Source organism: Chiloscyllium punctatum, chromosome 2 (assembly GCF_047496795.1).
Source record: "Chiloscyllium punctatum isolate Juve2018m chromosome 2, sChiPun1.3, whole genome shotgun sequence".
In the NCBI taxonomy this organism is placed as follows: Eukaryota; Metazoa; Chordata; class Chondrichthyes; order Orectolobiformes; family Hemiscylliidae; genus Chiloscyllium; species Chiloscyllium punctatum.
The window spans coordinates 130437357-130460316 of record NC_092740.1 but is presented as its reverse complement, the minus strand read 5'-3'; the positions used below and the strand labels follow the sequence as shown (position 1 = coordinate 130460316).

Below are 22960 nucleotides of genomic sequence, written 5' to 3'. Positions count from 1 at the left end.
AGCATGGATGAGGGGAGAGCAGTGGATGTAGCGTACGTGGATTTTAGTAAGGCATTTGATAAGGTTCCCAATGGTAGGCTTATGCAGAAAGTCAGGAGGCATAGGATAGTGGGAAGTTTGGCCAGTTGGATAGAGTTGAAAATGTGTTGCTGGAAAAGCGCAGCAGGTCAGGCAGCATCCAAGGAACAGGAGAATTGACGTTTCGGGCATAAGCCCTTCTTCAGGAATTCCTGAAGAAGGGCTTATGCCCGAAACGTCGATTCTCCTGTTCCTTGGATGCTGCCTGACCTGCTGCGCTTTTCCAGCAACACATTTTCAGCTCAGATCTCCAGCATCTGCAGTCCTCACTTTCTCCTCCAGTTGGATAGAGAACTGGCTAACCGGTCGAAGTCAGGGAGTGGTGGTAGATGGTAAATATTCAGCCTGGAGCCCAGTTACAAGTGGAGTTCTACAGGGATCAGTTCTGGGTCCTCTGCTGTTTGTAATTTTTATTAATGACTTGGAAGAGGAAGTCGAAGGGTGGGTCAGTAAATTTGCAGACGATACGAAGATTGGTGGAGTTGTGGATAGTGAGGAGGGCTGTTGTCGGCTGCAAAAGGACTTAGATATGATGCAGAGCTGGGCTGAGGAGTAGCAGACGGAGTTTAACCCTGTCAAGTGTGAGGTTGTCCATTTTGGAAGGACAAATAAGAATGCGGAATACAGGGTTAACGGTAGGGTTCTTAGTAAGGTGGAGGAGCAGAGGGATCTTGGGGTCTATGTTCATAGATCTTTGAAAGTTGCTTTCAAAGGTGGATAGAGCTTGTAAGAAGGCCTATGGTGTATTAGCGTTCACTAGCAAAGGGATTGAATTCAAGAGTCGTGAGGTGATGTTGCAGCTGTATAGGACCTTGGTAAGGCCACATTTGGAGTACTGTGTGCAGTTCTGGTCGCCTCATTTTAGGAAAGATGTGGAAGCTTTGGAGAGAGTGCAGAGGAGATTTACCAGGATGTTGCCTGGAATGGAGAATAGGTCGTACGAAGATAGGTTGAGTGTGCTAGGCCTTTTCTCATTGGAAGAATGAGGGGTGACTTGATAGAGGTTTATAAGATGATCAGGGAAATAGATAGAGTAGACTGTCAGAGACTTTTTCCCCGGGTACAACAGAGTGTTACAAGGGGACATAAATTTAAGATGAAGGGTGGAAGGTATAGGGGGGGAATGTCAGGGGTAGGTTCTTTACCCAGAGAGTGGTGGGGGCATGGAATGCGCTGCCTGTGGGAGTGGCAGAGTCAGAATCATTGGTGACCTTTAAGCGGCAATTGGATAGGTACATGGATAGGTGCTTAAGCTAGGACAAATGTTTGGCACAACATTGTGGGCTGAAGGGCCTGTTCTGTGCTGTATTGTTCTATGTTCTAGTATGTGTAATACATTCAATATTGAAAGCAGAACTTATGTCACAAAAACTTAAAACGTCCAACCTTTGGTCTACAGCTGCATCTCACTCTTAGTTTTTTGGTTGTGTAAAATCTGAGCTCTTTTCAGAAGTCAAAATCATTCTTTGTATAAAATGGCTCTTGCAGGATACAAGATCAACAGAAATGGTCAAAAAAGTTTGCAAATTAACAGTTCCTTCTGAAGTCACTCAACATTTCTTACAGATGCGTAAATGAGACCTGAGAATTCACAACATGAGCATTTTTAAAGGCCCTATTGTCTGACAACACTGCAACATAAATCCTACTTCCCTGGTTTCTAGCACAGCTTGGGGAATAAAATAAAAACAAGACTGACCGATGCAGTAATTTTTTAATCTTTTGTGAGTTCATTTACTCAAAATATCTTGTACTTTAAGAGCAGGGTGCGGTCTGTGAAAGGAAATGTTCAGCTGATTTGATTTTACTACTGACATTAAATTTTTGCACATTTAACACATAAATCAAAAATGTCAGTGTTCTGAAATACAGCAGCCAAGAATTTTGTTAATTGATTAAATTGCAGTTTATTAATGTTTATAAAAATCATAATAATGATATAAAATTTGCAACATTTTGTGGCTCAATTGGTAGCATTCTTGCTCGAAGTAAGAAGCTTGAGAATTCAAGACCCATGCTAGAATTTGAGCAGAACAATTTGGGCTGGCATTGTATTGTGGTATTGGGGGAGTGCTGTACTGTCAGAGAAGCTGTCTTTTAGATAAGCTGTTAAACCAATACTATCTGACCTCTCAGGTAAGTGTAAAAATCCCCTGGCACGTTTGAAGGAGGAGGGAGCAACTAGCACCATTTGTTAATTATTTATTCCTCAAAAAACATTATTAAAACAGATTACCCAGTCATTGTCATGTTGCAGTTCATGGGAGTTTGTTATGCGCAAATCGGCTGTCAAATTTCCTACAGGACTATAGAAACTATATATCAGAAATATTTCCCTGGCTGTGAAGCATGGTGGGATGTCTAATGGTCATAAATGTAAGGCTTTACTAAAATGGACAAAGTATGCTTGACTTGTTCTTTGAACCACCTCACTACCTAATGCAACTGTAAGCCTTCATGAGGTTCAAGGAGAAAGTTCTCTATCAGTATCTCAGACCAACTTGGGATGATCAACAGATGGAGCCACGCTCATGTCACTCATACCCTATGAACAAAAGAATCAGTTTGTGAGGAACTTCCAGCAAACACTAATCCAAATCCATGGAACGCCCATTCTGACTTCTGTAAGTCAAAGGCATCGAGCTATTCAGTACTACCACTGCAGAGAATGTTGTACTTTTATTGAATTACATTAACAGAAATTATTTCCATTATGCAGAAAATCGCAGGAAATAAATCTAATGGTCACACTGATGCTCAAGGGGGCCTTATGATTTTCATATAAATTAATGCTTTGGAAAAGGTGGGGCACTGTTTTAATGTTAACGTCGCTTTAGCTGGAGAGTGGAAAAAGACGTTCATGCAAGTTCACAATTATGGCTATTCATTCCATCACCTGCATACTGAAGAACTCTCAGGTGCTGGAAATGCTCTGCTTTACCTTCTGCCATCTGGACGGAGCAGCAGGCTGAAGCAAACACCAAGAGCAGGGTCAGTCCCTCATGGGAGAGAGGGAGTGTGAGAAACCATTGAGAGAGCTGAGACCCATTGGAAAGACTTCAGTGGAAGGAATCTTCTTCTGGCCCAGGCCCAGTGACAAGGTGGCTTCTAACAGCCTGGAATAGAGGTGTAGGCCTGACAGGATGGTCAACTGGTGTAGTGGTTTTGTCCAGGAGGGATGGTCCCGACCTGAAGTGGCGTACTTGTCCCAGTATGGAGGTCTCATTCTGTCATACAGGTCTTCTTCGGTGGCTTCTGGGTATTCCAGCAGCCTGTTGTGAAGGTCTAGTCCTGGTGCGGAGGTTTCATCCTTGCTTTGGGGGGTGGTTTTCTGGTCTTCCAAAAGCGCAGCGTGGAGTTCTAGTCTTGGGGTGGAGGACTTGTCTCAGCGTGGCAGTCTTGACCCAGCTCTGCGTGTCACTTTCAGCCTGGCTGTCCAGCATACCCTGAACTCAGAAGTCGTTCATTGAACTCTGATGAACTTTTGCTTCTTTTCTCTTCTTATTTATGGCTTCTGTCATTAATTTAGGTGCCATGGTATAGCGACTTATGAAACGTTTCACTTCTTTTTGTAAAAATACATGTGAAAATAAACTGCTATTCTATTCTAAATCATGACCCCATAAATGTGGAATAGCTACAATACAGTTGATCAAAAATTAAGATACTTATCACAGATAAAATTTGTTCAATTGTTGAGGAAACGGGAATAATCACAATAGTGCCTTCAATACCTAGCCGAATAAGATAATCAATTAGCAAGTATATAAAGGCGTAAAACAGAGCATCAGAATGCACATTTCACTGATTGCATATGAACATCAGAAAATCAGAATGATATGTTATAACCTTTTTTCAAACCAGTTGCACTTTCAGAGGTCTGATACAGCATGTTTGAAACTTAACAGTGACAATTTACATGTGGTCATAATGAAGCACAGTTGAGGAAAACTAGTCCAGATAAGCATAAACTCACCATCCATTGTTTCTTCTCTTTTCTTTAGCTCTTTATACTTCTGATTCCTTTCACCTAAAAAAAAAGCACAATTACAGGTTTCTTCATGATTCAATATGATATACAAACTTCTTAGTGTCATTCAGCCATTTGTGGTTTTGGCCTTTTACAATAATTCAAATTTCAGTAAGATATAGTGTTCCCTTACTGTTGAGAGGTTAAAATAATGGGATTCTCCACTTAACCAGTATGCATCATCAGCGCATGGACCTGCTCGAAGTGGTTCACTTGCCTTCTCAAGGACCACAAACATGAGCAATAAATGTTGATTTTGAGGGATGGGTTATGGAAGTTTATAAAGGAGATTTTGTAATCTGTGAGCATCTGCTGGCGGCAGGACACCAAATTATAGTGGCCACTCCTTGGGCGATAGAAAAGGCATCACATGCCCAGAATTATGCACTGCACTGTTTCAACTCAACAAAATGAGTGACAGCCATTTTCTGGTTCATTTCTCAGGGAAATGCCAGACCAAACAGGATCAACTTGTTTGCTTTAAAATTTAAACAAAATCTGGCTGTTAACTGGCATTAAGTGGTGCATTCTTCATGGCTATGCATCTACCAATCAAGTCCACTTGCCATCAGCACTCTGCTCTTATACAGCATAAATGTTGGTTTGTTTCCCTTGAAGCCACAATCTTGTGAAATGTTCCCATGATGAAAAGTTTTGACAAAGTATGTCTTTCTTCAGCAATACTCAGATTTAGGCTAAACAGATCCTTAGAGGCAGATGAAATTGCATAAGTTTGAATACATTGCTTTTTCTTAATGCTGTAAGCAGAATAAGGCAGTCTCCAAGTTGTGAATGAGCACCATTCTAGATTCCATTCACATGAAGATTCAGATGCAAGTAGGAACACAATGCAGGACAATGTAAAGCATCCATTTATAGGTACAGGAAATGTTCGTATGTCAGGTCTTTAAAATTACACCTCTGCTCAGGATTACTTTGAAAATACAAAATTTTTAAGTAGGACCCTCTACAATTAAGTATTCAAAGGAAACCAGAGAAGAAACTCACTTCTGTGCATCGGTTTTTCTCTCGTGCCAAATAACAAGTTCAACATTTTCAAATGAGTATGGCATAGTGTCCAAAATAATACAGCAAATCCCTGAGAAGGCGCAAAGGGCTACCTACCAAAGTACTCTGTGCGCTTCCTTTGTATAATACCAGGCCTAAAGTTATTTGGAATCTCTAGTTATATAATGTCACTTTGACTAAAGCAAATGCACACACGTTTGGAGAAGGTGCTGCATTATCTATCATCATTCCTGAAGTGAGAAAACGCCTTGGTCAAGATTATGAAGGCTCAGTTTTTTTATTTGCCAGTACTTGCTTTTGTACTCACAGCTGAGTATTGGCATCGATGAGCAAACCTAATCTCTAACTCTTTATACCCAATAACCTGCTTAATTTTCATGACTAGAATTTCATCATGATAACCCACTGTAGTGATTGGAATGAAGTAGGTCAGGTGGATCTTGTTGAGTATGAGTACACTGATTGGGGTTTAACCTTGGCCGAACAGGGAGTCCTGGCTGACAGATATAAACAGGAGTCTCAAAGAGTCTCCTCACGCTTGCGACTGGCTCTGAGCTCGCTGGTCAGAGTCCACATACTTGTTAAGAAAGGGTGTCTTGATGATGGGATACCGGCCTCTGTTGAGTTATTTTACCCACATTCTGGAAAACACATGGGATGCATACCATATTCTCTAGCAACTTGTGAAGATACAAAATAGTGCACCAAAACAATGTAGAGCTGTTATACTACTTGTTTAGACTTATTTAAGGCAGTAATATACAGAAACAAAAAAAATTACAAAAGTTAGAAGTACAATATCAAATTAGAGTAGATTAACTGATTTTTGTTTGAAATTATCTATCTGCATGCAAACAAATAACCAGTTAAATTTGTAAAGAATCTTTAACTCAGAAAGTGCAATAACAGAAATGCAATCAAACCTTAATGGATACTGAACCAGAAAGAAAGACACTAGCTTGAACAAAGAGATGGGAGACGCAGAAAAGTTAACAATTTAGGGCTTAAAAGAGTTAAATTATAACCAAAGATGGATTGTAAGGATGGAGAGATACAAAAGTGGTCAGAGAATTAAACAGTTTCGGGAGTGGGATTAATAGGACTGGAGGAGATTACAAATAATGCTGAGTTTAATGGCCTTTCTTACTTATGAAACAGAAGTACGCTAACTGATTTAAGAAAAAATCGACTAGTTTGTGAACACGTACAAACAGTCAGTGCAGTATTTTGGAAACACAGAGTTTATATGGGGACCTAAGGGTTAAATAAATTCTCTCTTCAATGCATTGCCACATACTCAGGTTTGGTTTAATGCTAATTTGTTATTACTTCACCCAGTGACCACTTTACATAAGAAAAAGACTCAACGAGTGCCAATGATTTTTTTCCACCTGGGTGGTCTCTCAGTTGAAACTGAACCTACCTCCATTTGAGGTCAACACATGCACACTTTCTAATGAAAATTGCTGGATCACAATCAGATTTCAGAATTTATAATGATTTTTTTCCCTTCTTAGCCCAGAAAAACAAGAAATAATTGTAATTTTCTCATATGTTCTGCACTGAGATCAATTATCTAAGCACACACTGAGGATCAAATATGGGCCTTCCTTATTTTTTTCAGCTCCAAACTTTAATAGGTGGTGCATTTTAAAAATGAACTAGGAGAGAAAGTGTCAAAGAGTCAGGATACATTGACTTCCTACAGTGTAAAGGATGAGAAAAGCAGAAATGTTATCTGACCCCTAAATTGTGATTATACATAGAACAAAAGTCTGAAGAGGAATAACTCAGAATAGAACTTATAGAAAATAAACACTCAGCATTCTTTTTTGAAACTTTGGTTGTTCTTCAAGCTATTCATAAGTCCAAGGTACATTCAGCTTAGTGATTTATGTTACTTGTAAATTTACAAATGAATGTACTTTCAAGATAGCTTTGTTGGCTCACAAGTACTGAGTGGAGTGTAAAGCCAGAGGAGAAAGTTAATCCTTACCTTCTGAGATGTTTCCAATTAATTAAGCCAGTGGACAAATAGGAGAAAGAGAAATGGAAAAAAGTGAAAAGAAACAAAGCCGCGAACTGGAAATCTTGAGTATTTACATAGCTGGATCACAGATAAGTTAATTTCTGAAGTAAAAAGATTTGACAAAAAGAATTTTGTATCGCTCTATACAAAAGAAAAAAATAAGTGGTCAACACTGTTTTTCAACAAAAGTTAGCACCCTCATCTAATCATACATCATGGGATTATACCAAAACCTAAATATGCAATCTTGCCTGAAACACCAGAGCAGTACTGAGGGCATTTTGCAGCTCACCCACAAATCAATGACCTCATGTGCCTCTTGGAATCTTTAAGATCCTGTGGCAACTGACCTCCCAGCTCCTTAATGTCTGTCCACCACCTCAAGGCATAAGTCAGGAATGTGATGTAATACTGTCCTCTTGGGAGACAAATGGCACAACCATCTAGGACAGAAAGGCTCATTTGAACTGACACCCACATCTACATCTACCACTACTACAAATGTGCCCTTAATAACACCTTTCAAACTAGTAACCTACACTAATTAAAAGGACAAGGATAATAGATATGCTGGAACTCCATCATGTACAAGTTTCACTTTAAGCTACACACCTTCCTAATTTGGAACTATAATCATGTCTTCACTATTGCAGGTCAAAATCCTGGAATGCCATCCCTGGCAATGCTGGCATCAACAGTACATGTGGAAAATTGCCCAGGTACATCCTGTTCACAAAAATGAGACAAATCACAGAAGGGATATGGTACAGGAGGCTATTCAGCCCATCATGTTTGTACCTGGTCTCCAGATGTGCACCATGACTTAGCATTATTCTCTTCCCTTTTCCTCAATTCTTACACATTGTTACTGTTTAAATAATCCTCTAATTCCCTCTTGAATGTTTCAATTGAACCTGACACAGCTACACTGCCAGACAGTGCATCCCAGACTGAACCAATCTTTGTGTGAAAATGTTCATTTCATGTCACATTCAACTCAGCTAATTACTTCCCTGTCAGTCTAAATGGGGTGGGATTATCAACAGTGCTATCAAACAATATCTATAAAGAAATAACATGCTCAATGACACTCAGTTTGGGTTCTGCTAGGGTCATTCAGCTTCTGAATTAGTTACAGTCTTAATCCAAACATGGACAAAACAATTGAACTCCAGAAATGAGAGTTTGATTTTGAGCTAGATTTATTATTTTCACAGGTACCGAGATACAGTGAAAAATTGTGTTTTGTTAAGATTTCAGAAAATTTATAGTTCATGTTGAGGTTCTGGGTGGAGGTTTGCTTGCTGAGCTGGAAGGTTCATTACCAGACGTTTCATCACCAGTGGGCATCTGGGCGAAGCACTGCTGATAATTCCTGCTTTCCATTTATATATTTGGGTTTTTTTGGGTTGGTGATGTCATTTCCTATTCTTTTTCTCAGAGGGTGGTAGATGGGGTCTAACTCAATGTGTTTGTTGATAAAGTTCCAATTGGAATGCCATGCTTCTGGGAATTCTCGTGCATTTCTCTTGTTTGGCTTGTCCTAGGATGGATGTGTTGTCCTAGTCGAAGTGGTGCCCTTCCTTACCTGTATGTAAGGATACAAATACGAAACGTCTGGAAATGAACCTTCCAGCTCAGCGAGCAAACCTGCATCCATGGTGTTTTATGTAGGTACATCAGGGTAGCAGAACAGAGTGCAGAATATAGTATTACAGCCACAATGAAGGTGCAGAGAGAGATCAACATTAACATTTGAGAGATCTGGATGTAGGTTTGCTCGCTGAGTTGGAAGGCTCATTTGCAGACATTTCGTCACCATATTAGGTACATCATCAGTTGGCCTCCAGGCGAAGCACTGCAGATAATTCCTGCTTTCTATTTATATGTCTGGGTTTCTTTGGGTTGGTGATGTCATTTCCTGTCCTTTTTCTCAGGGAGTGGTAGATAGGGTGTAACTCAATGTGTTTGTTGATAGAGTTCCTGTTGGAATGCCAAGCTTCTAGGAATTCTTGTGCATGTCTCTGTTTGGCTTGTCCTAGGATAGATGTGTTGTCCCAGTCAAAGTCGTGTCCTTCCTTAACTGTATGTAAGGATACTGGTGAGAGAGGGTCATGTCGTTTTGTGGGCTAGTTGATGTTCATGTATCCTGATGGCTAGTTTTCTGCCTGATTGTCCAATGTAATGTTTGTTACAGTTCTTGTAAATGACATTAGTTTTACTTGTCTGTATAGGGTCTTTCAAGTTCATTAGCTGCTGTTTTAGTGTGTTGGTGGGTTTCTGGGCTACCATGATACCAAGGAGTCTGAGTAGTCAGGCAGTCATTTCCAAGATGTCTTTGATGTAGGGGTTTCTGGACGTGTTTTGTCTGCTTGTTTGGGTTTGTTGCTCAGAAATTGGTGGACTGTGTTCATTGGGTACCCATTCTTTTTGAATACACTGTATCAGTGATTTTCCTCGGATCTTCGTAGTTCCTTTGTGCTGCAGTGTGTGTTGGCTCGTTGAAATAATGTTCTGATGCAGCTTCGTTTGTGGATGTTGGGATGATTGCTTCTGCAGTTCAATATTTGTTCCATATGTGTTATTTTCCTGTAGATATTGGTTTGAAGTTCCCCATTGGCTGTTTGATCTACTGTGACATCTAGATGTGACATCTAGACTGTGACATCCCAACATCCACAAACAAGCAGACAAAACACGTCCAGAAACCCTAGCCCCACTCCCCTACATCAAAGGCATCTCAGAAATGACTGCCAGACTACTCAGACCCCTTGGCATCATGATAGCCCACAAACTCACCAACACACTAAAACAGCAGCTAATGAACTTGAAAGACCCTGTACAGACCTGAAAATGTGTTGCTGGAAAAACGCAGCAGGTCAGGCAGCATCCAAGGAGCAGGAGAATCGACGTTTTGGGCATGAGCCCTCTAGATGTCTTCATTCCTGAAGAAGGGCTCATGCCCGAAATGTCGATTCTCCTGCTCCTTGGATGCTGCCTGACCTACTGCGCTTTTTCAGCAACACACTTTTAGCTCTGATCTCCAGCATCTGTAGTTCTCACTTTCTCCTAGAAGACCCTGTACAGACAACAAGTAAAACTAATGTCATTTACAAAATACAAGAACTGTAACAAACACTACATTGGACAAATAGGCAGAAAACTAGCCACCAGGGTACATGAACATCAACTAGCCACAAAATGACATGACCCTCTCTCACTAGTATCCTTACATACAGATAAGGAAGGACACGACTTCGACTGGGACAGCACATCCATCCTAGGACAAGCAAACAAGAGAAATGCACGAGAATTCCTAGAAGTATGGCATTCCAACAGAAACTCTATCAACAAACACATCGAGTTAGACCCCATCTACCACCCCCTGAGAAAAAGAGGAAATGACATCACCGACCCAACGAAACCCAGACATACAAATAGAAAGCAGGAATTATCAGCAGTGTTTTGCCCAGAGGCCCATTGAAGATGTTACCTAGTATGGTTACAAAATGTCTGGAAATGAACCTTCCAGCTCAGGGAGCAAACCTACATCCAGAACCTCAACCTGAGCTACAAATCTTCTCAAAATTTGAGAGGTCCGTTAATGCATGGAAAAAGCTGTTCTTTAAGAGGTTTGTATGTGTATTCAAACTTAGGATGGGAGGGGCTTTTGATTATGTTGGTTGCTTTCCCAAGGCAGCGGGAAGTATAGATGGACTCAATGGGTGGAAGGCTAGTTTGTGATGGACTAGATTATATTCATGACTCACTGTAGTTTCTTACGGTTTTAGGAAGAACAGTTGCCATTCTATGCTGTGATGCATCTATATAGGATGCTTTATGTGATGCATCTATGATAATTGATGTGTCTTTGTAAACATGCTGATTTTCCTTAGCCTCTTGAGGAAGTAAAGGCGTCATTGTGCTTTCTTGACTGTTGCGTTAACGTTAGAGTGACATCTAGACAGCATTTAACCAATTATGGAATCAAGGAACATTAGCAAAACTGGAGTCAGTGGAAATAAGGGGAAAAACTCTGTTAGCTGGAGTCATATCCTGCAGAAAAGAAGGTGGCTGGTAGTTTTTGAATATCAATCAACATAGTCCAAGATCAGCTCTGCAGACATCTCTGAATTCTTAACCCAACCATCTTCAGTTACTTCATAAATGACACTTTCCTCCATCATGAGGTCATAAATTCAAGAAAGATGTAGACATAGTTCTTAGGAATAAAGGGATCAAAAGATATGAGGAGAAAGTGCTAACATGGCATTGATGTGGATGATCAGCAAGGATCATACTGAATGGCGCAGGAGGGCTGAATGTCCTACTCCCTGCTCTTAAATTCAACGGTTCCAAGTGAAGATGTTTGCCAAGGTTCAGTAACATCTGTGGTTCCTCATGTACTGAAGCAGCCACGCCCATACGCTGTAAGACTTGGACATCATCCAAGTAAAGATTGATAAGTGGCAAAAAAAATTGCATCATATAAGTGCCAGGCAATGATAGTCTCCTAGAAATAATCTACTACCTCCCTTTGATGTTCAATGGCATTCCAGCACTGAATCTCCTGTCAATATCCTGGAGATTATTATTGACCAGGAACTGAACTGGATTATTCATTTAAATACCATGTCTACAAGAGCAGGTCAGAGACTAGTAATTTCACAGCTAGTGGTCACCTTCTGTCTCTCTGATGGCTACTCATAATTTACAATGCAGATGTCAGGACTGTGATGAAATACTCTCCACTTGCCTAGATAGGTACAGTTCCAGCAATTGTAGAACTGAACAAATAAAGCACAACACCACCCAGGACAAAGCAGCCCAATTGACTGTCACTCTACTCACTACATTCAACATTCACCCTCTTCATCACTCATCATGGCAGCATGCATGCCATTAACCAAAATGCATTGTGCAGTAAATCACTCAGACTCCTTTCACAGCAACTTCCAAACCAATAAATTATACCACCTTGAAGGACAAGGACAAGGACAGATAGGAAAAACACTACCTGCAAGATCACTCGAAACCACATACCACCCTGACTTGGGAGCATATTCTTTCACAAGCTCTGGGTCAAAGTCCTGGAACTTTCTTTCTAATAGCACTATTGGTGCCTGCACACTTGAAGGACTACCATTACCCAAAACAGCAACTTAGCATTATCTTCACAAAGGCAATTAAAGATGGGAAATAAGTAGGAGCCTCATCAGCAACACAGACATCCCATGAAAGAATTTTTAAAAATCAAAGTAGAAGGGAATCACTCTGGCATCCTGTTTCACATTTTTTCTGTAATCATCTCTCAACTTAAGTAATAAAGCTTACTTAGTTATTTAGCCTTTTGTCATTTGTGATTCCTTGTTGTGCATACAATAGGCTACCAAGTTCTACAGCATTGAGGATTCTTCAACAAAGTAATTAAATGTCTGTGAATTAGATTTGGAGTCTTCAGGTTGTGAAAGATGTCTTTCAAATGCAAACTTTTTAGGTTCTCTCTCCAAGTGAGTTTGAAATATTGCATTTCCTGTAGTTGTTTATAGCTCATCTAACTCCTGCCTGCTTATCAAATTCAAGCTGAGCCTTGTGGCACATTGCCTTGTTCTGCAACCAAGGTCAGTCAGCCCAGCTCCTTAAGCCTATGCGCCATTTAAATAGATGACGGCTATTTTGCATCTCATCCCTACTTAACCTACTATTCTTATTAAATCACTACAACGCCATTTCTGCCAGGGGCAGAGACAAAAAAATCAAGCAGACTGGTGCTTCTCCTGGTCTACGCATCTGACCCTAACCATCAATTCAAGCATTGTGAGCCTGTTTAGAGCATTGGGCTCTGGCTATTGTGCTCAGATATACCACCCTGTCCCATGCACTGCTATTAACATCAATAATTTGCTAATCTTTGTGAAAAAGTAAAATTCTGCTTTTTCAACATGCGTTGGTTCCACATCCCTTGATAGCAATAACTAAAAAACAATTAATGTAAGTCATGAGAAGAAGGAAATTGAAGAAGTGAAACAATAAGCACTTCACATTTGCAAAAGGACAGGAATGGTGCTCCTTTGACAACTCATTAAAAGTGCAAGTATATTTATTTAAAAACACAGATTAGAAAATTATGATAAAAACACCAAGTTTAATGATTTGACCAGAATGGTAAGATCAACACATCTTAAAACACTCAGTGGGAAGTCAACCTTTGGCAACTCTCCCATATAATTCTGCAGTGTTTGCTTAGAACAATTAGCAGCAGCTACATATTTAAAACATATTTTCTTCATTTACCACATTTCATCTGCAATGATTTATAACCATGCATTTACTAAGATTATTTCTATCCCTTGCCAGGACTTTTAAATCGCAGTGAAACTTAGTTCTATTATAATGCTGGTTCCTTCCTTCAGCATAAGGAATTACCACAAATCAGTCATGTAAAACTGGTGAAAACTTAATGGAATTTATATGAATCAATAGCTTGCCCCTCTTCACTAAACAACACAGGGCTGCTTTAGATTTTAAGGTTTGAGTTTTTCTCTAGTGGTTGAGCTATTCTTTTGCCTGTCAGACTGTAGCCAAGGCCCATGACCTTGGAGTGAGGTTAACTGCAAGCTGCACAAGTTCTCAATGGGATCTAGACTTTGCACAAGAAACCTGCTCTCACTAAGGTGAAATGTACGACATATAACACCAAAGTGGGATGGAATCACAAAACAGTGATAGTGTAGAAGGAGCCATTCAGCCTATCATGTCTGCATCAATTCTCTGAATGAACACTATGATTTAGAGTCATTCTCCTGCTTTTCCTCTATAAAACTGCACATCATTTCCACTCAAATAATTATCCAACAACCTCTTCAATGTCTCCACTGAACCTACACCCACCAATCTCCCAGGCAGAGCTTGACCCAGATCCTAACTATTCAGAGTGAAATTCCTTTCCTCACATTGTATTTGATCTTTTGCAAATTATTTTAAACTGCTCCCTCTTATTCTTCATCCTTTGTGAGAACAGTTTCTCCCCATCTAGCCCATCCAGACCTCATAGTTTTGAAACCTTCCAACAAATCTCATCTTCACCTTCCTTCCAAAGAAAGCAGTTCTAACTTCACCAATTAATCATCATCCACGGAAGCATTCTTATAAACCTCTTCTGCAATCTCTCCAAAGTACATTCTGAAAGCATAATGCTGAGAACTATACATAATATACCAATCGAGGTCTAACTAATGTCTTACAAATTTTTAACATAACCTCCTTATTGTGCATTCTATGCACTTTCAATAAATCTTAGGATACGGACTACTTAATTAACTGTACTGCTTACATATCTGGCTACCTTTAATGTCTTATGCACATATATACACTACAGAATCATTACAGTGCAGGATGAGGCCATTCAGCCTATGCAGTCAACCTCAGTTTCTCTGTTCTTGCATGCAATTAAAGTAGCAGTCTTCATTTTATTCTGTGTCTCCACATTCTTTCTACAAAACATATGACCTCATATTTCTTGCATTGGCTTTAATTTGCCAACTATCTGTCCTCTTGGTACTGATGGACTTCATCCTTTGATGGACACAATAGTATAATGGGAATGTCACTGGAGTTGTAAATCTTGGCTAATGCTTGGAGGCACCTGGGTTCAAATCCTACAATGCCAGTTGGTGGAATTTAAAACTGGAATTGAACAGGGATGGTGGCCAGGTGTTGAAACGTAACATTTTGGGGTAGCACGGTGGCTCGGTAGTTAGCACAGCTGCCTCACAGCGCCAGGAACCCGGGTTCGATTCCTACCTCGGGCGAAGATCTGTGTGGAGGTTGCACATTCTCCCTGTGTCTCGTGGGTTTCCTCCGGGTGCTCCAGCTTCTTCCCACAATCCAAAAACGTGCAGGTTAGGTGAATTGGCCATGCTAAACTGCCCACCGTGTTAGGTGCATTAGTCAAGGGTAAATATGGGGAATGGACCTGGGTGGATTACTCTGTGGAGCGTCGGTGGTGTGGATTTATTGGGCCGAAGGGCCTGTTTCTATACTGTAGGGAATCTAATCAAATCCTAGGGTCTTAAAAGAGATGGCTAATGAGGTAGCAGACATGTTAGTGTTAATTTTCCCAAAGGTTGCTAGCTTTCGAAAAGGTTCCGTCAGACTGGAAGGAGCAAAGTATAGTTGCAAATATAACTTTGCCATTTAGAAAACAGGAAGCTGTAGGCCTGTTAGCTTGATGTCTGTTGAGGAGGTGTTAGAATCCATCACTGAGGAGGTATAACTGGGCACTTGGTAAAACTCAAGGCAATTTTGAAGTGTCAGCTTGTGTTTTGTTTAACAGATTTGTTGGAACTCTTTAAACGGATAATATGCAGTGTAGATAAAGGAGAGTCTGTTGTATTGTGCTGAGATTTCCAGAAGGCATGTTACAAGGTTCCACATAAAATGTTATTGCACAATGTAACAGCTCATGGTGTAGAAACTAACATTTTAACATGGACAGAAGATTGGTTGGCTGGCAGAAAACAGTGACGATGCAGAAATGGGTCTTCTTCAGATTGGCTGGATACGATAACTGGGGCCCCACAGATGTCTGTACTGAGCCTTTAGGTTATATCAATGATGTAGACAAGGCGACCAAAACCCTTGTTGATACAAATACATGGAAAATCATGTATAAAAATAATATATGATGCAAAACCATAGTGAGTTGGCAAAAATCTGGCAGAGGAGTATAATGTGGGGAAACGTGAAGCTGTTCACTACAGCAGGATTAATTAAAGAAAGAAGATGACTTAAATGGAGAACAACTGCAGAATTCTAAAGATGGACCTCGGTGCTGCACTGTATAAATCACAAAACTAGCATGCAGATACAGCAAATGATTCAGATGGCTAAAGGAATGATACCGTTTATTATGGGAGGAACTGAACATCAAAGGAAGGAGGATAGGCTTTAAATATACAGGGTATTGATAAGATCAGATCTCAAATGTTGTGTGCAATTTAGGTCTCTTTCATTAAGAAGGAATATAAATGCAGTGGAAATGAATCAAGAGGTTTGCTATATTAACACCTGAACTGTGTGGCTGAAATTATGATGAAAGGTTGGACTCGCTGGACTTGTTTTCACTGGAATGTAGAAGAGCGAAGGGCAATTTGATTGAACAGTCTGAATGGTCTTGACAAGGTTGACATATAAAGAAAGTTTATTCTTGTGGGTGAGTTCAAAAATCGCACTTTAAGATTAAGGTGACCCTTTCAGAACAAAGACAAGGAGATTTTTTTCCTCACAGGGTGTTTAGCTTTTAACTCTACATCAACATGTGGTTGAGAAGTAGGATTATTAGAAAATTTTAAGGTGGTGGTAGATAGATTCTTATTAGTAAAGGAACTAAAAGTTATCAAAAGTAGATTGAAAAGTGGAATCTGGAACACAGACATCTCTTTTTGAGTAGTAGAGCAGGCTTGAAGGACCTACTTTTTATTCATGTCTATCAAGTTGTCAATATTCTTCTGCAGTTGTACACTGCCTGGTTATAGTTTACAATGCTTCCATGTCTTGTATCATCTGTGAACTCTGAAACTGTCTTTGCTGCACCAAATTTAACATTTTTGACACATTTGAAAAAGTAAGGGTCACAATACTGATCCCCTCAGGAACTCTATTACAAACATTCTTCTAACTCAAAAAATATTCATTAACCATTAATTTGTTCCCCATCACTTAGCCAATTTTATATTCATTTTGTTAATGTTGTTTTTTTTTTATTCCAAGAGCTTTAACTTGGTTTGGAAGTCAGTTGCGTGATACTAAATCAACCATCATTTAGAAGTCAAGGCAAGTGTCTAAGAAAATTGTTCATGGCTCACAACAAAGAAATGTCCCAGAAGAAGGAGGAGGATTCTAGGAAGGGGATAAGCCAACCATGGTTAATCAGGAAAGTTCAGGATAGCAGCAAACTTCAATGTGGCAAAAATTAGTGGTAAGCCAGAGGACTTGGAAAATTTTAAAAACCGACAAAAGATGACAATAAAATAGTAAAGGGAGGAAGATAAAATCTAAGGGTTGAAAAGGTAAAATTGCCACAGTCTTCTCAGACCATAGGGTTGCTTCCTCATTAGAGAGAGACAATTGACGGTAGTTTAACCTGAGTGTCAACAAGCCTCTGGTGAAAGAAAAGGTTGAGAAGGAGTGTTCTTCATTGTAACATTAGCCAGTGCAGAAATTGAACCCACTCCACTGGCATCACTCTGCATTAAAAACCAGTCACTGCCAATGAAATCAAGATGGACAGCAAGAGTTTCTCAGAATAGATAAGGATGAAGAGAAGGGTTAACGTGAGCATAGTCCTCTCAGAGAACAAAGCTGGGGAAATGAAAATGGGTAACCAGGAATGGCAGAGCAGTTGAGTAAATTCTTTGCATTAGTCTTCACAGCAGAAAGCACTAACAGCATTCCCAAATTACTAAATAATTAAGGGATAAAAGAAAGAAGGCAATAGCCAGTCAGCTTAATGTCTGTTTTTTGGAGAATGTTGACATCTATGAGTCATAGCGGATATAATAACATAATATTTAGAAATACATAACATGATCAAGCAGAGTCATCATGGCTCTACAAAGGGGAAATCAGCCTGATAGATTTAGAAGAATTCTTTGAGGCAGGATAGACAAAGGGGAACCTGTGGCTATGACATATTTGAATTTTCAGAAGGCATTTGATAAGGTATCACACATTAAGTTACCTAATAATTGTGGGCCCATGGTGTTCGACATATTGTTTCAGCATGGATAAAGGATTGGCTAAATAATAGAAGATAGAATTGATATAAGGACAGCACTTCAGGTTTGTGACCTGTTGCTAATGGAATGCCACAGGAATCAGTGCTATGGCCATAATTATTTGCAATGTATATTAATTATTTGATGACAGAAGTGAATATACTATTGTTAAGTTTACAGATGATCCCAAAATAGGTGGGAAGGCAACTGGTGAGGATGATACAGAGAGACAATGTCAGGTTAAGTGAGTGGGCAAAAATTGAGCAGATGTAATATGATGTGGGACAATGTAAGGTTATGCACTTTGGCAGGAAGAGGAGAGGACTTGAACAATATTTAAATGGTAAGATACTACAGAACAAAAGGATCTAGGAGTCCCCATACATGCATTACAAAAAGTTAGCATCTTAAATTCAGCAGGTAACAGGGAAGGCAGATAGAATTTGGCTTTATTTCAAAGGAAATGGAGTTTAAAGTAGGGAGCTTTTACTAAAACTATATAAGGCACTAGTCAGACCATAGATGGAACACTGAACAGTTCCTTAACTAAGGAAAGATGTACTGGCATCGGAGCAGCTAAGTTATATTGGAACAGTATAAAATGTTGGTTAGACCACAGCCAGAGCATTGCATGCAGTTCTGGAATCCATATTATAGAAGGGATGTGACTGCATGGAAGAGGATGCAGAGAAAATTACCAGGATGTTGCCTGGGCAGGAGAGGTTAAGTTATGAAGAAAGATCGAGTAGACTAGGTTGTTTTCCTTGAAGCAGAAAAAACTGAGGGAGGTCATGATCGAGTTGTATAAAATTATGAGAAACATAGATAGGACACAGAAATAAACTTTTCTCCTTGCTGGAGGGAGGGATCAATGACCAAGGGCACAGATTTAAGGTGACAGGCGTGAGCTTTAAACGAACTGTGAGGAAGGGAGTAGGATAAGTGGTGGAAAATGCAGTTAGAATAGTTAGGTAATTGTTTTTGACCTGCACAGATTCAATGGGCGAACGACCTTCTTCTGTGCTGTAGATCTTTATGACTCTCCAACAGCATTTACAAAATGCCATTTGAGGAACCTTTTCCCAGATCTATTCAGGTGGAAACTATCTGATTTGTTCAGGTGCTACCTCCCCCAAAGGCAGTCCCAGTGTCCCAAGCTCTCCTTCCTTCATAATTTGTCCAGACACCCATTCATCTGTCTTATCCTCTTAATTTTGTACCCACTTAAGTGTGGCACTGGAAGCAATCTTGAGATCATTACTTTTGAGGTTGTGGTTTCTAACTTTTTTACCTCGTTCCCTAAATTCTGACTGCAGGACCACATACTATTTCCTTGCTATGTCATTGACATCAATGTGGATCATTACCTTTGCTGATCACCTTCCCTCCAGAATAATGTCCTGCAGCTGCTAGAGATGATGCTTCAAGGGACATAATCCATTCCCATAAAATGCAACAATAATTAACAGTCATAATAAAACCCCTAACTCAATAACTTTGTTAGCATATTAAGTAGCAATTATTTCCAAATTTTTCTCTTCACTTTATATGTGGCATTAGAGGGGCAGCAATGGCTAGAGTTCCAAGACTCAGTTATGAAAATATAACCCAAGGACACCCCTATTCAAAAGGTCAATTTGCTGAAAAAGAAATCCAATCTTAAATGTGTTTTTATTTAGATTATGCTTTGTAGCATTCCCTTTCAAAGGTAAGGTAAGCTGTTCCCAGTCTTTCACAAAGGCATTCTTAATAGTTAAAAGCCAAGGAATAAACACAAGCTATTAGAGGTTAATCCTTAGGATTCTGTTACTTCCTTTGGGGGAAACATCTGGCTGTGTTCCTTCCTAGACGGCTCATCTGCCTTAGAGTTCGTTGTCTAAGAAACTGCAAAGGAAAATTTACATGCAATTATTCAATTTCAGTGCATTGTGTTGCACTAGAGAAAAGTGTAGACCAGTAGCTCTTAAACAGAGTCTGCAAAATAATGTGGATTGGGCAAGTCTAACCCAACGGCAGAACAATGTGGGTAGTCAGAGGTGAGCGTATTGGGAGCACAGTGGATGCTTTGTCTGGGAAGGAAACATGCATCGTAAAATAGAGCAGCAAAAAGATTACTATACATTTCAGTAATATCAGAGAATTTTTACATCACAGAAGGAGCCCAGGCATGTGCCAGAGATATCCAAGTAAATATCACATAGAGTTTACTTCCCATTTCTTTAAAGGCATTATTAAAATAGTCTTTACCATGCAACTATTTTGTAATATGAGTATAATTATTTAGACTGAACTGTGGCCCATGATTAATTAACTCATTTGAAAAAGCGTCCTTCAAAGAAAACCTAAGATTCATTGATCTAAAGTATACTATTAAACACAAATTTCAGAAAGCTATGATCAAGCACAATGTGGCAAGTAAAATTAGGCAAGTAAACACGTGGCTAAGGGATTGGTGTGGGAAAGAGGGATTCCACTTCATGGGGCACTGGCATCAGTTTTGGAACAGGGGGGATCTGTACCGTTGGGACGGTCTCCACCTGAACCGATCAGGTACCAATGTTCTGTCGAAGAGGATAAATAGGGTGGTCAGTAGGACTTTAAACTTCTGAGTTGGGGGGAAGGGAAAGTGAAAGCAACAGGGAGTATGGAGGTAAATGGAAAGATAAGCAGCAGGATAGCATGTTTCCAGGCGGATTTAAAATTGAGGCAGACTGAGAATGCAGAAAAAAGCAAGGATAACTTAGGACATATGACTTACAACATCTCTAATAAGGAAGTTAGCATTAAGGCACTTTACCTGAATGCTCGTAGCATTCATAACAAAGCCGATGAATTAATGGCACAGATAATAGTGAATGATTATGATGTAGTAGGCATCACAGAGACTTGGTTACAGGGGGGTCAGGACTGGCAGTTAAACCTCCATGGTTTTTCGACTTATCGAAAAGACAGAGAGGTGGGCAGAGGGGGTGGAGTTGCCTTGTTAGTTAAGAACAAAATTAAATCTATGGTATTGAATGACATAGCGTCGGATGATGTGGAGTCTGTGTGGGTGGAATTGAGGAACCACAAAGGCAAAAAAACCATAATTGGAGTTGTGTACAGACCTCCTAACAGTGGTCAGGACCAGGGACGCAACATGTACCGGGAAATAGAGAAGGCATGTCAGAAAGGCAAGGTTACATTGATCATGGGTGACTTCAATATGCAGGTGGACTGGGTAAATAATGTTGCTAGTGGATCTAAAGAAAGGGAATTCATGGAATGCTTACAGGATGGCTTTTTGGAACAGCTAGTCATGGAGCCCACAAGAGAGCAGGCTATTCTGGACCTAGTGCTTTGCAATGAACCAGACTCTATAAAAGATCTTAAAGTAAGGGAACCCTTAGGAAGTAGCGACCATAATATGGTAGAGTTCAGTCTGGAGTTTGAAAGGGAGAAGGCGAAATCTGATGTAATGGTGTTACAGTTGAATAAAGGTAATTATGAGGGCATGAGAGAGGAACTGACTAAAATAGACTGGAAGCAGAGGCTAACCGGGAAGACACTAGAGCAAAAATGGCAGGAGTTTGTAGGTATAATTGAGGACACTGTACAGAGGTTCATTCCCAAGAAAAGAAAGATTAACCGGGGAGGGATTAGACAACCTTGGCTGACAAAGGAAGTCAGGAAATGTATTAAAGAAAAAGAGAGATCCTATAAAGTGGCTAAGAACAGTGGGAAATCAGAAGATTGGGAAGGATACAAAAGCCAACAGAGGATAACAAAGAGTGTAATAAGAAATGAGAGGATCAAATATGAAGGTAGGCTAGCCAGTAATATTAGAAATAATAGTAAAAGTTTCTTTCAGTACATAAGAAACAAACGACAGGCAAAAGTAGACATTGGGCCACTTCAAACTGATGCAGGGAGCCTAGTGATGGGAGATAAGGAAATAGCAGGAGAACTTAACAAGTACTTTGCGTCAGTTTTCACAGTGGAAGACAGGAGTAATATCCCAAAAATTAAAGGGTGTCACGGGGCTGAGTTGAGTATGGTTGCCATTACGAAAGAGATAGTGCTAGAAAAGTTAAAAAGTCTTAAAATTGATAAATCTCCTGGCCCCGATGGGATACACCCTAGAGTTCTGAGAGAGGTTGCTGAGGAAATAGCAGAGGCATTGGTTGAGATCTTTCAAGAGTCACTGGAGTCAGGAAAGGTCCCGGACGATTGGAAGATGGCTGTAGTAACCCCCTTGTTCAAGAAAGGATCAAGGCAAAAGATGGAAAATTATAGGCCAATCAGCTTAACCTCGGTTGTTGGTAAAATTCTAGAATCCATCATTAAGGATGAGGTTTCTAAATTCTTGGAAGAGCAGAGTCTGATTAGAACAAGTCAACATGGATTTAGTAAAGGGAGGTCATGCCTGACAAACCTGTTGGAATTTTTTGAAGAGGTAACAAGTAGGTTAGACCAGGGGAACCCAGTGGATGTGGTCTATCTGGACTTTCAAAAGGCCTTTGATAAGGTGCCACACGGGAGACTGCTGAGCAAGGTGAGGGCCCATGGTGTTCGAGGTGAGCTGCTGGGATGGATTGAGGATTGGCTATCTAACAGAAGGCAGAGAGTTGGGATAAAAGGTTCTTTTTCAGAATGGCAGCCGGTGACGAGCGGTGTCCCGCAGGGTTCGGTGCTGGGGCCACAGCTGTTCGCATTATATATTAATGATTTGGATGAGGGAACCGGGGGCATTCTAGCGAAGTTTGCCGATAATACAAAGTTAGGTAGACAGGCAGGTAGTACTGAGGAAGTGGGGAGGCTACAGAAGGATCTAGACAGGTTGGGAGAGTGGTCCAGGAAATGGCTGATGGAATTTAACGTGAGCAAGTGCGAGGTCTTGCACTTTGGCAAAAAGAATATAGGAATGGACTACTTTCTAAATGGTGAGAAACTTAATAAAGCCAAAGCACAAAGGGATCTGGGAGTGCTAGTCGAGGATTCTCTAAAGGTAAACATGCAGGTTGAGTCTGTGATTAA

General features: G+C 40.1%; 1 protein-coding gene across 2 annotated transcripts in view; it reads right to left on the bottom strand.

Moving 5' to 3' along the window:
- The window catches only part of ift74 (intraflagellar transport 74), a 129188-nt gene that overhangs the window by 46034 nt on the left and 60194 nt on the right, over nt 1–22960 (bottom strand). The window contains exon 13 of one of the 2 annotated variants that reach the window (XM_072588990.1): nt 4055–4108. In XM_072588990.1, the coding sequence (XP_072445091.1) occupies nt 4055–4108 (54 nt within the window). Of the gene's footprint in view, nt 1–4054; nt 4109–19596; nt 19829–22960 lie in introns of those variants that run through there. The other variant, XM_072589000.1, reaches the window with a different exon arrangement.